This window comes from Camelina sativa, chromosome 19 (assembly GCF_000633955.1).
Source record: "Camelina sativa cultivar DH55 chromosome 19, Cs, whole genome shotgun sequence".
NCBI lineage: Eukaryota > Viridiplantae > Streptophyta > Magnoliopsida > Brassicales > Brassicaceae > Camelina > Camelina sativa.
The window spans coordinates 8,235,715-8,253,610 of NC_025703.1; the positions used below are offsets into that span (position 1 = coordinate 8,235,715).

General features: G+C 34.9%; 4 protein-coding genes across 4 annotated transcripts in view; 2 read left to right on the forward strand and 2 right to left on the reverse strand.

The window, feature by feature from the left end:
• Positions 1-484, forward strand: part of LOC104765522 (phospholipase D zeta 1-like) — a 9,147-nt gene extending 8,663 nt beyond the window's left edge. The window contains exon 21 of the mRNA XM_010489244.2: positions 1-484. Coding sequence (XP_010487546.1) covers positions 1-222 — 222 coding nt within the window. The 3' untranslated portion in view covers positions 223-484.
• On the forward strand, positions 3,797-5,832 carry LOC104765523 (probable protein phosphatase 2C 41). The gene is made up of 6 exons (XM_010489245.1): positions 3,797-3,903; positions 4,119-4,387; positions 4,566-4,853; positions 4,991-5,108; positions 5,217-5,440; positions 5,531-5,832. The coding sequence occupies exons 2-6, from the start codon at positions 4,139-4,141 to the stop codon at positions 5,702-5,704; spliced, it is 1,053 nt and encodes a 350-aa protein (XP_010487547.1). The 5' UTR covers positions 3,797-3,903; positions 4,119-4,138; the 3' UTR covers positions 5,705-5,832.
• On the reverse strand, positions 6,141-11,425 carry LOC104765524 (pumilio homolog 24). The gene is made up of 18 exons (XM_010489246.2): positions 11,116-11,425; positions 10,949-11,002; positions 10,769-10,830; positions 10,593-10,674; positions 10,372-10,495; positions 10,201-10,284; positions 9,939-10,053; positions 9,582-9,732; positions 9,405-9,486; positions 9,081-9,160; positions 8,651-8,722; positions 8,491-8,541; positions 8,355-8,405; positions 8,061-8,168; positions 7,764-7,952; positions 7,588-7,662; positions 6,687-6,940; positions 6,141-6,574 (listed from the first exon to the last, which is right to left on the reverse strand). Exons 1-18 carry the CDS (start codon positions 11,323-11,325, stop codon positions 6,448-6,450), a joined length of 1,971 nt encoding a protein of 656 aa, XP_010487548.1. The 5' UTR covers positions 11,326-11,425; the 3' UTR covers positions 6,141-6,447.
• On the reverse strand, positions 12,062-13,165 carry LOC104767559 (F-box protein At5g42460-like). Its single transcript, XM_010491571.1, has one exon. It carries the CDS (start codon positions 13,163-13,165, stop codon positions 12,062-12,064), a length of 1,104 nt encoding a protein of 367 aa, XP_010489873.1.

The following is a 17,896-nucleotide window of genomic DNA, read 5'->3' on the forward strand; positions in this document are numbered from 1 at the left end:
TGGAAAGAGAAACTGGGACACACAACGATTGACTTGGGAATAGCACCGGAGAAGCTGGAATCTTACCATAATGGAGACATCAAGAGAAGCGATCCAATGGACAGACTAAAGTCGGTAAAGGGACATCTCGTCTCATTCCCTTTAGATTTCATGTGTAAAGAGGATCTAAGACCTGTCTTCAATGAGAGTGAATACTACGCCTCCCCTCAAGTCTTCCATTGAGATTATACCTCAATTATTGATCGCGGATTTTATTCAGTGATCGCTCTACACGAAGGAATATTTCATTGCTACCTTTAACCATATCATCTCATATGTTTATGAGAAAAAATTAAAGATGTTTGTATAGGGATACGATATGTGGAATCAGGAGGAAACGAACTCAGAAGAGAAGCCATTTTGCTATATTTTTGGTTTCTCTCTTCCGAGGTAAAGTAAAAAAAAAAAAGAAACAGGTCAAGTTAAATATTTACTATCTTATGCTTTTAGCTTTGAACTTGTCACCCACATATATGATTTGTAATTATGCGTTAAAAGACAGAATAATATAACGTTGATGTCGAGAACCACGAGGTGCCATGTGAATACGTGATGTGACAAATGTGTTTGGGTCTAATTCTTTGTTTTGCCTCTGAATCAAACAACTCCATCTTTACACCACTTGTATCTCCTTGTTCCATGTTGTGTCGTATTTTGTTCCGACTGTTTTTATCTATTTTGTCTGTTATGTCTCTCAACTTGTAAAAATTCAAAGATAGAAAAAGTAATAGCATGTGGAGGATTTGGTGATCAATATATATTTATCCATACAACTTATATATGAAAAGTGCTGATTCCATTTTGAAAGTCTATACTCTTCTGAAAGTAAATGAAACCGGAAACAACCAAAAAATATTAGTTTTAGTTATGATTGTTTTCTAATCAAAATTGAACTTTTCATGATCAGGGTTTTAATATTGAAGCCTAACTTGTGATTACTTATAAGTTATAACTAAAAGAAATCAAAGTAAATCTTGGCGTTGTAACTTGGTTCGGGTGCATATGGTTCAGCTGGTCTTATTTAAAGGTTTCCCAAGTAAAGAATTAGAACTGATTATTAGTTTGCTACATCGTGACCATGCATTTCGCATATTCCATCGAGTGCAAATTAATTAGTATTATCTCTTACCATATTTTATACAACTTTATTTCTAATATTATTACCACCCACCCAAGCAAGTCCGCACTCTTAATTTTAATAATTATTTCAAACTTAACCTAAAGTCGTAAGCACTGATATCTATAGATTACCTAAGAAATCTAGCCAAGTGGACATGTATAAAATCTAACATATGGACTAGCCATCTTTTAGGCATAGATCTAAAGTGCAGAGAAATCAAATTNGCCATGTGAATACGTGATGTGACAAATGTGTTTGGGTCTAATTCTTTGTTTTGCCTCTGAATCAAACAACTCCATCTTTACACCACTTGTATCTCCTTGTTCCATGTTGTGTCGTATTTTGTTCCGACTGTTTTTATCTATTTTGTCTGTTATGTCTCTCAACTTGTAAAAATTCAAAGATAGAAAAAGTAATAGCATGTGGAGGATTTGGTGATCAATATATATTTATCCATACAACTTATATATGAAAAGTGCTGATTCCATTTTGAAAGTCTATACTCTTCTGAAAGTAAATGAAACCGGAAACAACCAAAAAATATTAGTTTTAGTTATGATTGTTTTCTAATCAAAATTGAACTTTTCATGATCAGGGTTTTAATATTGAAGCCTAACTTGTGATTACTTATAAGTTATAACTAAAAGAAATCAAAGTAAATCTTGGCGTTGTAACTTGGTTCGGGTGCATATGGTTCAGCTGGTCTTATTTAAAGGTTTCCCAAGTAAAGAATTAGAACTGATTATTAGTTTGCTACATCGTGACCATGCATTTCGCATATTCCATCGAGTGCAAATTAATTAGTATTATCTCTTACCATATTTTATACAACTTTATTTCTAATATTATTACCACCCACCCAAGCAAGTCCGCACTCTTAATTTTAATAATTATTTCAAACTTAACCTAAAGTCGTAAGCACTGATATCTATAGATTACCTAAGAAATCTAGCCAAGTGGACATGTATAAAATCTAACATATGGACTAGCCATCTTTTAGGCATAGATCTAAAGTGCAGAGAAATCAAATTAAAAGACAATAGAATTATAAAGAACCTGATACGTGTGATTGTATATACACACACATAAAATATATATATATATATCATACGATCCCATGTCTTAATTGCATACATATATACGTATTTTATATAATTTATCCATTTCAATTGTGCAAAGGTAAATATGTTCTTCTCTTATATGACCCCGAAAAGTTATTTTAAAAAATGATTATAATCTTATTGTAATGCATGGCTTGCTTAGAATTATTTAGCTATTTAAGGTTATTATTAGTCATTGCAGCACAAAGACGGTATGTAAACAAATTTCGTGGTAGTCTAGATTACGACCTAAAACTTGGCTACATAAAATTATTTAGTCGACTGCTAATATTCAACGTTTCTACAGATTATATTTAAGTAGCGTGAGTTTTACATATACATCGTAACTATGTCGGTTTTAAATTTATTACATTTGAATGATAGGAACCTATCATTTCATCATTTGACAAAATGTAATAATATCAAAGATAAGAGTTGTTTCGGATCAAAGGCACTTACTTACCCATTAGCTTTTAGATTCGAGAGCCTCTCACAGCCACAACTTTTTTTGGACAAGTGCTTATTGTTTAACAAACCCCACATGATATCATTTTATATGCCACCACATTCGTTAATTTATTAACTTTCTTCCACATCCACATTTAATCTAGACTTTTTTTTCTTAATTTTAAAGTTTATACATCTCTATCCTAATGAGGTATTAACCAGCTATAATTTATTCATTTGTCGGTCTTAAGCTTTATTATAATATATCGTGACAACAAAAATGAAACTTTGATTGGTTATTCACTGTGGTTGTTGTAACGCTTTTTTGTTTGTTTGTGTTATTTTGACCCCAAAAATAATCTGTTTTCGCAATTTTCTTACATTTGATGATTGTTTGGAAATAACATCGATCAACATTAGAGAACTCATGTAATTTTATAATTCTTTTACGAGTTTACATATAAAATAGAACAGCATAAAAGCTCGAGTTTATATTACTAATTGGTCTATATATTTCAATTATAGACTATTTTCCTTAGTCCAAGTTTTAGATAGAACATATGTAATTTCTTAGCTCATCCGCAGTTATTGTCTATGTTTCATTTAATCTTCTTTTTTTCAATGGAGAATAAAATTTATCATTCGATTGGATTCTCCTGCTGCGCGAAACTAAATCATATTTTTCTATATACTTTTACACGGATATGAATCTATCTAACGGTCCATTTGAATATTTGGAAAAAGGGTCTATCCGTGGGTTGCACCTCCTCCAGATATTAGTTTCGGACTTTCCATAAACCTAGGGATTTACTCTGAGTTTAAAAAAAATATATACAATATACCTTTCCTTATACTAACAAAACATAGATCTATGTATAATTGACAAAAAAAAAAAACATAGATATCATAGATTTGTTTAATTTTTATATAATCTCTTCTTCTTCTTTTTTTAAATTGTCGTCAAATTTTTCATAACATATACGTGTCCTTATCGACATGCAAAAAAAGAACGTATAGATGTATTAATTTGTACGTGTATATGTGTTAAAATAAAAGGCTTAGAATAGTCGGAGAGAAAGCGAAAGATGATGATGAGTCATAGAGACCTTTTCACCAGCTTATAAGTAGTAAATCCACTAACATGAATAAGATTCAACTGAGAACTCCGATCAAGAATATTCATTCACAAGAGAAAAGGTATTATTAACCTCCGATTCTGTTTTTGTTTCTTATGTTGTTTTCGTTTTTCGGATGCTCTTCTTTTGTTGGTTATTCTTTTTATCACGTATATAGCTCAAAAGCTGCAAGAAATTCTTGCCAAGAATCATGTGTTCAAAGATACCTAAATTATCTTAGTACTTGTTAATTATCAAAAACTCATGACTTAAAGTTGTACGTACATATATTTGTAGGATCATAAGAGCATAAAAGTATGGTGCTTTTACCTGCGTTTTTGGACGGATTTGCGAGAACCGTATCGACAAAGAAAGGTAAAAATCCTCCGGAAAATGAAGATGGAGGGAGAGAGATCGCAAAATCGATGATAAAAGATTCCAAGAAGAACTCGACTTTGCTCGGTACTTCAGGATGTGTTAGTTCTGAAAGCTCTAAGAGATTTACCTCTATTTGTTCTAATAGAGGTGAGAAAGGCATCAACCAAGATCGTGCCATCGTTTGGGAGGTACAATTTTTATAAACACTATATGTTAGGTAATTCTTCTTTCTTTCCATGAACCGGATTATATAGTTATAAATTCTATGTTGAAAATGGGATCATCACATGTAGTTACTGAATTGTGTATATATGATTTTTAAGAAGTCAAAACTTGTTTTATGAATTTATATTCCACAATATGTAGGGATTTGGATGCCAAGAAGACATAACATTTTGTGGCATGTTTGATGGGCATGGACCATGGGGACATGTGATAGCCAAAAGAGTAAAAAAGTCATTTCCATATTCACTGCTATGCCAATGGCAACAAACTCTTGCCTCATTATCATCTTCGGCGGAATGTTACTCTCCGTTGGATCTCTGGAAGCAAGCTTGTCTGAAAACATTCTCCGTCGTCGATCTTGATCTCAAGATCAATCCTTCCATTGATTCTTACTGCAGCGGGTGCACCGCTCTAACCGCTGTTTTGCAGGTACATATATGTTCTTCTAACCATACAAAAACTATTCATTACATACTATATGATATATATATATATAGGCTAATATATAGATATTTGGAGAGTCTTTAATCTTACTAATGTAGAAGTTTGTTTTTTGGTATTATAAGGGTGATCATCTTGTTATAGCAAATGCTGGTGACTCAAGAGCTGTACTAGCAACAACTTCTGATGACGGAAACGTAGTACCGGTTCAGCTCTCTGTAGACTTTAAACCCAACATTCCCGGTATAGTTCTAGAAGCCTTTTCATATTTACAGTTTCAATATTCAGATGAATAGATTCGATATAAATAGAAAATAACAATTGGTATGTGATCATTTCCGGTTAAAACAGAAGAAGCAGAACGGATTAAACAATCGGATGGACGATTGTTCTGCCTAGACGATGAACCGGGAGTGTACCGGGTGGGTATGCCGAATGGAGGATCGCTCGGTTTAGCTGTTTCAAGAGCATTCGGAGATTACTGCCTTAAAGACTTCGGTTTAGTATCTGAACCGGAAGTAACATACCGAAAGATAACCGACAAGGACCAGTTTCTCATCTTGGCCACCGATGGGGTAATTATATCAATCTACTCTCATTTGTATCATACTCAAGATGTGATAAAACATATATAATTGTGTACTAATGCATGTGTGTGTATGTAGATGTGGGATGTGATGACGAACGATGAGGCAGTGGAGATAGTAAGAGGAGTTAAAGAGAGAAGAAAGAGCGCAAAGAGATTAGTAGAGAGAGCTGTGGTGCTTTGGCGTAGGAAGAGAAGAAGCATTGCCATGGATGATATTTCTGTTCTCTGTCTCTTCTTTCGCCCTTCTTAGTTTTTACTCTCTCCTTTAGCCTCTATGACTATTAACATATACATTTTATCAATGTATTTTGAGAGCGTCAATGAACAAAAAAATGTGATATATACATTTACATAGAATAATAATAGATATTGTGAGGAGAGAGTGGTTGAGAATGGAGAGATGGGTAAGAGTTTCATCATGGTTTTTTTTTCTTTTTTTTTTTTTCTAAATTTGGTATGTAAATGGATCATAACTTCATATGTTGATCATTGTTATTGGCAACCAAATCTTACTATACAATTCTCTAGGGGTCTCTCGTAACATTTAAATGGCAGGATTAAGCAGTGAATCAAATGCATGGCTCCGATCAATAGGCAATAGTGGTTCCTAGTACAAAACTATGAGAAATCTAAGATGATGGGTTATGAGAATCTAGCCAACTATGATATACCATGACATCATCAACTAAAAATAAGAAGACCATTGACGATTGAGTTTGAATTTGAGTTACAAAAAAGGCCATTCTCGTGACCGCTGTTTTAAAGTTGCAGGAAGATAAACTACAGAACGACATAAGAAAGAAAGGACAAAATTTGCCAAAGCCCAGACTCCCAATTCTGAAACTAAGTAACCTGTTTGGAAAAAAACTGAATCCCCATTCTGTTACTCCATTATATTTTGTCGTATGTGTACCTTTTAAGGTATTTTCAAGTCTCAGAAGCACTAGTCGAGAACACAACAGAGCCAGTGTTTCACGATGCTTGGATGCTGTATCATTCAGGTTTTTTGTTTGCTGAGATTTTCAAAGTACCTTCATTCACCAACACCTGAAGCTCTGGTTTAGCCATCTCACGAACTTGAAGATCTTCAGTCTCTAGGAAAGCAGATAGTATCTTTGAACTGTCAAAAAAAAAAAAATTTTAACACATAATCAGATTTCAAGACTTCACAATAGAAAAATGCTTGTTTGCAGATAAATGGATGTATGAGAGTTGTCATTAGGCTAACTTACCAGTGTCCTGCAGCCCACGACCTGCATTTTCCAGACAAGGCCTTCTTAAAGAGAGTGGACGCAAAACCAGGGCAATCCAAAACAAGCCTTCTTATGGTCCGACTTGAGTGAAAGTTTTCCAGGATGTGCTCTGAATCCTTCTCAGATTCTTGGGGTTTCGGCTTTGCTGCTACAGAACTAATAGCTTCGTACAGCTCACACAGCTTCTCGCTCAGAGATGGGCAAAGAATACCATCAGCGCCTCCGACTGCAACCTGATACAAAAAGACGTGAAAAAGAGGAAGGAGATCATCACAAAAGAAAAGAAAGCTGGAAATTAGCATTTGTTATCAAAACATATGTGATCTATCCGGGGGAGTGATTGAACTGCAACAGATATTGAATGTCAGTAGCATCTGCTATGAGAGGTAGATTAGAGTGATTTACCCCCTAACGTTTTTATAACAGGACTATAACCGACGAAAGATGTTGATACGTTTGAGACTACACATCCTCCCATACTCTACCAGTACCGAAGGAAGAAGAAGCAAAGCCCAAGTGGCTAGTAGTCCATCACAATGGATCCAGTAGCTCCAAGAAGATGTAGTGGGCCTTGGAGAGAGAGTTTATCTAAAGTAAGGAATAAGAGTCACTATCTTTCTGCAGAAGACTGTAACGGATCTTTTGTGTGGGGACAAGGGGCTCAAGAGTAGTACTTATGTAGTAGGTGGGTGAGGGTTGTTTTTATCGATCTTTTGGGTGAAACATTGTAAGGGGGAGGGAATAGACTCCATCAAACATATCTCTTGGTTGTAACCGTTGTCTTTTATCAAAGAGTACTTCTTATCATTGTCGTTGGTTCTGTTCTAAGGTTTTTTACAAATACAAAACGTATCAGATGTGATAAAACAATTTTCAGTACCTCATACAAGACCTCTTTGCCAATGTTAGACTTGAGGAATTCCTCGGCGTTCTCCACGCACACATCAATAAGACTCTGTCCAGCAAATCAAAAATGATCCATGAGCAAGTAATAAAACTAAATTATATCAGAAAACAATCAAGAAACTGAAAACTGAGTCACCACGTCACACATACCTCAGCAAGGCCACTGTTGACGAGCAACTCCCGTCTTCTCACAAGGGGATCTTTTTTACCGCCTGCAGCTTTGACGTTTTCTTCATGATCTGAATGTTCAGTTACTGTATCTTCTTGTTCATCCTTCGTCTCCTCACCAGATTCGTTACCATCTGTGTCCTTTGTTAGAGAGGATGTCTCTGACTTATCCTTAAAGAATGGAAAAGATAGACAGGGTTTTAGATCCAGTAAACATTCATAAGAATGAATAACTCTAGCATTTTAATTGAAAAGATAGTTCGGGATATATCATCATACCTTTGAGCAAAGTGATGGAACAGACAGATCAAGAGAGGCCAAATCATCATGGCTGAAATAACGTGAAGAATTCGGACGCAGTAGCTGCAATAGCGATCTCCTACCATTCTGCAGACACAATTTTGAAGCAAACGTTAAGGAAGACTTCAACATATTAATTATAGAAAGGCCTAAAATACAAAGAACCAAAATTATGTACAAAATGGAACCAACAAAAGGTAGATGTCATCAGATCCAAGAAAAGACAAGGTAAAATTTCATCTCAGAATAGTTTCATATATAAGGAACACAAACCTTGTCCATAACAAGATCCTTTAAGGTGGGCTCAAGCTCACGAACAATTATCTGTGTATGATTAAACAAGTTTCAGAAGAATTAGAACATAAGCATATAGACTTCCAGCATCTTTTATTTGGCTCAGTGAAACTACCTTGGTCACGAGCTTTGTGTCATCAACTATTGAAAAAATACATGCAAGCACCTACGAACACATGGTAGACAAGGAGTTATTATCTAAAAGACAAATGCAAACCGACAGTGAAGTACTATTAGTGGTAAATCAAAAAGAAAATAATTAAAGGCCTCCTTACCATACTTCCAAACTGATCAAAAGCCACCTTTTGAACATGATCTTTCATTGCTTTGATAATCATCTTTCTCTCCTGCAAAGAATATGATTTAGAGAGAGCAGAAATTCGACTTATAAGTTTCCTTTGGAAACCTCTACCATCAGTCTTTTGCACTAGAGGTCAAAACAGATGTCAACCATGAAAATCTGTTTACAAGTTTAATTTGATATTGACATTTAAATCACGATTTACATATACAACCATTAAAAGGGAAAGGAAAACTTAGGCTCAATGTACTTCAAAAGAGAAGACATCAGATTTACAAATGAAACCCATCCATAAAATGAGGTACGCCTTGAATTAAGGAGTAAAAGAAAAAACGATAAAAAACGATAAAAATTAAGGAGTTAAGGAGTAAAAGAAAAAACGATAAAAATTCGAGGATGTGTACCTTAGCGCTTCCATGTTTGATAGAAAGCATGGCAAGCCTAGAACCATCACGAGTATGAACCATACGCAAAAGAAGGGAGCCTGTCAGTCAGTGGCGGAGCCAGACCAAAAGTTGAGAGGGTCAGGAGAAATGTTTTTTTCTTTCTAATAAGATAAAAATGTAAAATTTATGAGGTCAATATAAAATTTTATTTTTTTTGTGGGGTAAAAATGCAAATTTTTTGAAGGATCAAAGTACAAATTTTGAGATGAAAGTTTTAAATTTAATGGGGTCAAAATACAAAATTTGAGGGGGTCATTTTGTTACTTATAACTAAAAATATACCAGATTTTGTCAGCTGATCCCCCTCCCCCTCCCACCTTACTGGCTCCGCCCTCAGTAGCTGAAGCACATCTGCAGCAGAAGTCTACGAAAAAAATCCATTTAGTTATAACAAAGGACTGCAATGCAAATTTATACTCCCAAACACTCACATATATATAAAAAATATATATTATATACCTTATCAGCTATTGTCAGGTATTCAATCAGCAATTTGTGTATGATAGTATGGTCGACAATTCCCTTCTCAAGAATCGGTTGGATAATGGCAGCCATGTGTCGGTTAACTGAATCTTTTTGCAGTCCTAGCTTAGCGATGATGTCTACCACCCTGAACCACATTCAGTAACTCTTAATATATGTTCAACTCATGACAGTAAAGGGCAACATCGAGTTTCTAATACCATCGCAAATAACAAAAAGGAAAGCCAAGGGACTCCTAGTTCTCTAGATGTCAAGATAAAAATAATACAAGAGACCCGGCTTTTCTATTTCTTATGAGCTTGAGTTAAGACAAGGAAGATAATGACATTTTACCTTTTCTCGGTAGTTGAGGCCAAGCCCTTGAATAATTGAAGCTCCGTAGAATACAACTCTGCAAGGAGTTCTTGTTTTTGTGCTGCGGTTCCCAGATGGTATGCATGCTCAACAACTTGAGAACAACAAAAAAAAGTGAGCTACAAAAGAAACAAAAAAATGCTATGCGCATCTTCATACTACATATTTAAATTGTGTAAGCAAGTCGTACAAAATTATATATGTTTGAAACATCAATATGTTACATCAGTAGCCTACATACCAACAGATCCGAACATGTGACGGAGGAGACGAGCAACATGTCCCCGTAGGCTGGATATACAAGCTGCCAGCTGCTGCTTAGATGCTGCACAAATAAATCACTCAAATTAACAGTTTGTATAAGCAAGCATACATTTAGCTGTATGTTCAACTTGAGCAGTTAGAGCCTTACCTCCATCAAACATCTTCTTTATTAAAAAAACAGCATATTTATTAGAAGCAAGGGTAAGAAAGCGTGGCTGGAGTTCTGCGAAGATAGTGTCTCTTTCAGCTTGTGAGCAAAACTTCACACAAGACTACGCAACAGGAGAAAACAACAGACAAAATTTTGTAAGATATATGTTCTTAGGGATTTGGCAGCCTTTCTCCATAAAACTCAAAGCAAAAACACACCTGGAGTACACGAGATGAAACATGTGAGCCTGCAATCTCTGGAACCTTCCCCTTCATCTTTCTTATAGCTTCAGATACAAGCCTAACAAATAGTTTTTGAAAACAAAGATCAATAATCAAACAAACAAAATATAGAACGTTTTTAAATCATAAGGCATCCTTTATTGAATACTAACTTTGAACGCTCCTCCTTGCCAATGTCACGGCGCCTCATCTTCTCCCATAGAGATCCAAGCTCCTGTTATATATAGTAATGAAAGTGAAGATCAATTCTTTGCACGCTCCTGATTTAAAGCGCTTGAGGCATACACTTTTATCAATCCTCTGTTTCAATAACTAAAAAAAAAGATATATACTTGCTCAAGAGTGTAATGGGGCTTTCTCTTCTTCTTCCTAGCTTCTGTTAGCTCCTGCAACCCAAAACAAAAACACATTCAATAAGAATCAAAAACCAAATTCTAATTCAACTTGGGCTTAAATTATCAGACATAGATTCCAAATCCAAAAAGATATGATTTTTTACCTTAGCCTGTACACGAAGCTCCTTCTTCGATAGCGTAACGTTACGCTGCTCCTTGTCCCCAGTAGATTTCGGTTTACCAAAATTAGGTTTAACATTTTGGTCTCCAGACACCAGCTTTGGCTTCTTCGATTTCTGAGAATCGAATTTGTCAGAGCTTTCGGTATCCTTCCTCTTGGTTGATTTCTGCGATTTCAGACCTTTGGAAGACATCGTTGATAAAATAAACTTAGAGTTGAAACTGTAATGGTGTCTGTGTGTAAGAAGAGATAGAGAAAGGGGTCCGAAAGGGTTTTACAATTTCTAGGGTTTTTGAGTGAACAAGATAGAGACGGCGATACACACAAGACAAAGTACCAAAATACAGCTCCGGTTCTTTAAAATTACTGCTTTGCCATTAAACCGGTCCGGTCCGGTCCGATTCTGCATCAAAATCAATTAGCATCTCGGTTTACTGCCAAATCTTTTTTCCTATGAAGGAGGAGGTTGTATGATTGTTTTGATACTTTTGTTTGTTTCTGCCACATTTTGACCATACGATGTTGATTTAAAGAGAGTAATGGTGCCCATGGTTGTTACTTCTTTCTCTTCACCTAATTGCTAATGAGAGCTTCCACAGTAAAAATTCCAAGATGCATTCGGCTGTCGTTTCAAAGAAATGTTGGAAGAGCCAACGAGAGAGATACTTTCATTAACTATATCCTTTGGGAAATGTAAGGATGATGAATATAGCAGATACGGTTTTGAGAAGCCAGCTAAGTAATAATAAAAATAATAAATGGTCTTGACTTACAAAGTAATGACAAAAATAAAACATAGATAAGGCTTTGTAAATTTTAATGGACTAAAGTAATCAATCTGGTTGCCTCTTTGGTGCAGCTTAGTTGATTTGGACTGAGCTTGGAACATAAGTAGAGCACATAACTAGGGAACCAGATTTAAATGTAGATTATCCAAGATCTACTTTTTTCAAATATCCATCCTTTCCAGTGATATAAGCTGCGTAGCGGAAGTGGTCGTCAGGTTCATCCATGTCTCTACCAAAAATCACCGCGACTCTCTTCTCCTCGTCAACAAAGAAACTTCCATGTTCAAATGGGTATTGGTAACAAGTAAGTGGATTAATATTCACCGTTAAGAACAATCTGCTCCACCACCACACTTTGCTAGGCTCAATCTCGTCCGTAATCCATATCTCCATATGTAATGAACCACGCCGTTGAAATAACACTGCAAGTTGCTCATCTCTGACACTAGATAGACTCACGGTATCTTCAGCAACAGGGTAAGTCGGCAGACCCAGAGGCGTTCCAAATCTCTCGGTTGTAAAATCAAAAGAAAGTAAAAAACAAGAACCTCCTAGATTTTTACTTTGAACAACCCAGTAAGTATTCCCTTTGAGAGACACGCCACGTTGATGAAAAGGTAGATTCCAGCGAGGTGTGTCCTGAACAACTTCCCATGAGTTAGAGTCAAGATTGTAGATTTGAAACAGACCATATAGATTCTTTTCATGACTCATGTCGTGAACATCCAAATACCTCAAAATCTTGTGAATGCGATGCGGTTTGCTCTTTACAATCTCGTATCCGAGAGCATAGTTGCCCTTTCTGCCGTCAGAGTTTCTAGGTTCAATCCACTTTGCTTGTCCACAACAAGGGTTCCAAACCACAAGCCTCGGATTACATTCTTTGGTGATGCATAACAACAAACCACTACACTGGAAGACTCTAGATATATCGACTCCATCTACATCGTTTAGGCTAATCAGTTTACCTTCTCGCTTTATAGCTGTGTCAACGTTTTCGTCATTGTGAATTCCACTGAGATCAAAGCTGATTAGATAAACCTTAAAATCCATTATTATGATCGCAAGAGACTCATGCTTTGTTGCTGCCTTTGCTTTAACAACATCATGTATCTTTCTAAAGCTCAATCTTTTGGATAAAGTGTTCCAGTCTTTGCAAGTAGACTGCACTGCCTTACGAGATGTCAACGGAACTCTCAAGATCACATCCGCTACCAAATCCTGTGTAAGATCGGACATCGCCATTGTCGAATCTGTCTTTTCCAAGTTAGGTTAAGCTTCGAAGGCTCTTTTCCTTTGACATAGAAAGCTGCTGGACCAATTAATGGGCTTAAGAATGGGCTTTTTTGTTATTTTTATTTTTATTTTGTTCACGTGAAACAGAGAGCAATTGCATCGTGCATATATATAACAACTAGTAATTGATCCGGGCTATGCGCGGTAGTTAGATTAAGATGTATTCCGGGTTTTGCTATTTAGATTATTTTTTTGGTTATGTAAATTCATCTTTACGTTTGTTTTTTATTTGATTTTGGTTGCTTATGTTGTTTTGTTGGTTTTTTTTTTATAAAAATAGGTTTTGCAGTAAGTACAATTTAGTTTGCTGTTTATTTTTTAAAAATTGAGATCATCTTTTATGTTTTTAATGCTTTTAAAAAAAATTATAATTAGAAGTTAGTATTGTGTAGTTGAAGTTGTTGTTTGGATGTAGTTGTTAGTTGTGATTAATTTATTATTATTTGTCATTTTGGGGTTAGATTGTTATTTAATATTTTCATATGTATTTTGTAAACTGTTGGAGTAGTTTTTTTGTCAATGTTTTAGTGTTTAGAGTGAAAAAGGTTGTGAATTTTATTAAGAAAAAAAAATAAAATCAATAACTTACATTTCTTTTTTTTGGGCTATTTTTCTTTGTTTCACTCGGGACAATTTCTCTGTAAGGCTTATAATATGTTGGTCTATTCGATCATTGTTTGTATGTTAGTGAGGTTGGAATGGATTTGTTCTTTTTCAAAATTCGATGTCCTCGTGAACGGATAGGAGAAGAGCAATGTTTGCGATCTAGAGGACAGTATGAGTATTGAACTTATTTCTTTGATGCTCGTAATCATTTTTCAGTCATCCCTTTCGTAATCGTTTTCCCTTGAATATTCTTTTTTTTTTGGGTTTGCGTATTTGGCTGATTCCCACTCGCTTCGCATCTGTAGGGGGATATTTGGTTATCCCCCTGTTGATTTCGTTAAAGGTAAATGTGAATTGGGTTGCAAATTTGTTTATATGAAAATGTGATGGCTTCTTTAGATTTCCTAATTAAGTTGTGAGTTGTTTTTGTGTTCTTAGTTGTAATTTTTTTCCGGTTTGTCCTCTGAGGGATTTTTTTCGATTTGATGTGAGTTGTGTTTTGCGAAAAAATAATTTTCTTGTTTATCTTGCTGTAATTTTAGAAAATCCAGGTTGTTTTTTTGTTGGCTCGGTTTTCTTTTTCATATAATTTAGTGTTACGGTTATCAGATTGTGACATTCCTATTTTTGAATCTCTTTAGTTTATTAAATGTGTGTTCATCTCTTTGCTTCTTTGTCTTTAGTGATTGATTTGTGAAGTGCTGCCAGTGGTTGTGTGAAGCGTATTGAAAAGGGGAAATCTGTTAGCTTAAAACGGGAGTTGCTTCTTGCGACTTCAAAGTCGGACACAATATATATTGCCCCATCACGTAGCGAGTTTTCGAATTTTGAAAGGTGGGTCACATTGATCGACCCTTGGATGACACAACTCTAGAGAAAAACTTCAAATTAGATAGAGTTGTAAAAAATGAATAAATGAAAAGTCTAGTTAAGATGGAAACAACCTTCTCATCAATGAGTAGGAAGTCGACGCCCATGAGTTGGCCTCCTTTTTCGACATTGTGATCAGGCCAGTGACGAAGCATTCTTCCGACGATTTGTTGGTGAAGGCATCCAACTTTGAGATTTTTGAATGAAACGGCCGGGGAATCCATGTTAGGGAGGAGAAATTAAAGAGACGAAGAAAAATATATGAAGCATGAAATTGGAGGAGAAGACATTATATAGGACTTACACCAATTAAAGATAGAGTAGTGGGTCTTGAATTGAAAGAGCGAGCATTGAACGGGATGAATTACATTAATAGAGAAAAATGTTACAATGGAGATGGAAGAGAGAGAAGACAGCGAAAGGGTGTAGAGGAATGGAGAACATTTATTTCAAAGATAACCATTAGGCGAACCGAGATGAAAGAATGAGAAGGGCAGGGACGCTTCAGGTCCACAACAGACGACAGTGCTGTGGAGTATCGTGGAAAGAGGTTTTATTCCGCGGGCCAAAAAAACATGGCTTAGTGGATAATGTCGCAAAATTGGGGAAATGAATTGGGCTTTTACAGAAATGTGATAGAAATAAATAATAACTGCTTAGTGGGTAATGTCAAAAATATGGGTTTATTTCGAAAATATTGACTTATTAAAAAGAGGGGTATGCTGAGGTGGCAGCATCATGAGTTAGGAAACCGCACTTTATATATATAGATATTGAAATACTCCGCGCTACGCGCGGGATTTGTGTTATTTTTTTTAAATGAAATATATTTTAAGGGGTGAATGGATATTATATATATATGATACAATTACACCATATAATTAACATAGTAATTTATATGGGACATAATTATGGCCTCCTTTTTGTTTTCTATTTAAACCAAATTAATTTATCTATTAAACAATTTAAACCCAACAGAATAATTATATGACTATTGTTTGCTATCATTTATTTTTGTGTAAGTAGTTTTCTACAATCTTTATTTCCTTTCCAAATTTATTGCTGCTTCTAATGCAAACTAATTATATTTTCAATACTTTTGGCATCACATTCTTTTATTTTATAATTAAATATTTTTTGGGGTGCATTTTCATTGTTTTTAGAATATTTTTCATCAGGTTTTAGAAATAAAAATTGTAAACCATATCTTATAATTATGTTTATGGATAGTATCCAACAGAATGAAAATATTGATTTTTTTCATGTTTATTTTTGTAATACAAACCATATTTTCAATATACTAATATTTTTTTTTGCCTACAATATGAAGTGCATTTGTTAACTTGTAAGATAAAAATATTAGAACATTACCATGTTTACAACACTAAGGAACTGGTATGGAACTTCATTTATATTTGTTTTCTTTAGTTAAGAAGTTGTTATTTACATATATTTATTAATTATGTTGATAAGAATTATTTAGATTTTTATAGTTAAAATATGATAAATTTGTGTTGCGTCGGTACGATCGTATGGTTGCATGATGTATTTGCTTTATCGCTTTCATGTTAATCTTTCAGATTCTTGGCCATAGAGTATAATTCATGTATTTTTATAGATAATCTCCAGGCTATAGAGTATTCTCTGTTCTTTATTTTACTTTATTGACAACTTAAGAATGCAGAAATTGTGCCTGCATTACCAGAGAACTAACTTTTAATATAAGATGTTTTTACTTGCTTTCTTCTTAATCTAACCAAATAAAAACTAATGTAAACCTGCAAATCTGTTATTACCTTCACGTTTCATGTGCGTTTTCTGAGTATGTATTAACCCATTGACAACAAAGTCTCGTGTAGTTGATTAAAGGCTTTGAAATCTTGTTATCCCCTGAAGCAGCATATGTTACATGCATAAGAAAATGGTCTAACTAAACTTTTTTTCGCGAGAAAGACTTTGGAACTGCTATGTTTTTAGCTTGTATTAAGTTTCAAAAATAAAAATAAAGTGTGCTCTTTTAAACATATATATATTCAGAGTTCAGACGAAACGAACCATGAAACCAAAGCTAATTACGTTATGGCTATTGTCATCTTCTGTGTGCATCTAGAGTAAAGACGTCTCTCAAGTCTCAACTACCAGTTGATTGATAACCTTTAACGTGGAACAGTGTTAGAAGAAAAATGAAACGTTAACCGTTTCAGAAAATAAAAGCAGACAAATAATAGGATCATGATAAATCACCTAAACTGATTAAAATAAGCAAGTGTGGCTGATTGAACCAATAAACTCTCGTTGAAATTGTTTGTCCCGTATTGGTAAACTAAGTCTTTGAACCTTGCTTTCAGTTGAGGCTTGAGGGCTTTGAGCTTTAGTGCTACTGAGAAAGTTCTATATATCATTATAGAAAATATATGACGACACTTTTTGTTTTTATCTTTATACTTATTCTCATGCAATTAGACGAAGTCAGTGAGAATTATGGTGTATGACTTAGATTTATGCAATAGCAAGAAAGATCCCTAATTTAAAAAAAAAAAAGATCTTACCACGAACTCTTGTGTGCTTGAGAATTTGGCGTCAAAGAGCTAGCTATCATCGACAATGGTCTGAGTGTGTGAGTTTGAACATCATCATATCATCCAAAAACCAAAACTTCTCCGACACCTAAGAGAGACACTGAAATCTAGAAAACATGAATTAAGATTGTTGATCAACCTCCAACCCAATGCTTCTCCATGAGCTAGAGAGACAACAAAACAGTAAACATGAGAAAACAGGACGTGAATTTAAAAAGCTCATAAACTGAAGAGGAAGCAAGAAGAAGAAAGGCCATATCTTCTTACATGTGGTCTTCTNACATGTGGTCTTCCAGCGTAGAAAAATTGCACGTAGAAGTTATAACTAAAGGTGAGATTAGTGAAGTCGTAATTATCTGGTGGGATTTAAATTGAGAAACCAGGAAGCCACAGGAGATGAGAGAAGCTTGAAACGGAGATCATGGCCATGTGGGGAGACAATGGGTTTTGAGGCTAACGTTTCATATGCTTAGCGGATTTATTTTTTTTTTTTTTTTTTTGCAAGATGTCGTTTGGTTAATTTCTAGCTGTTAATTGTTGCATTAAGAAAGAGTTAGATGATGTGGCATGCTCTAAGATGAATTTGGAGTTTGCTGAGGTGGCTGCACAAGAAGAGAGGAAAAGG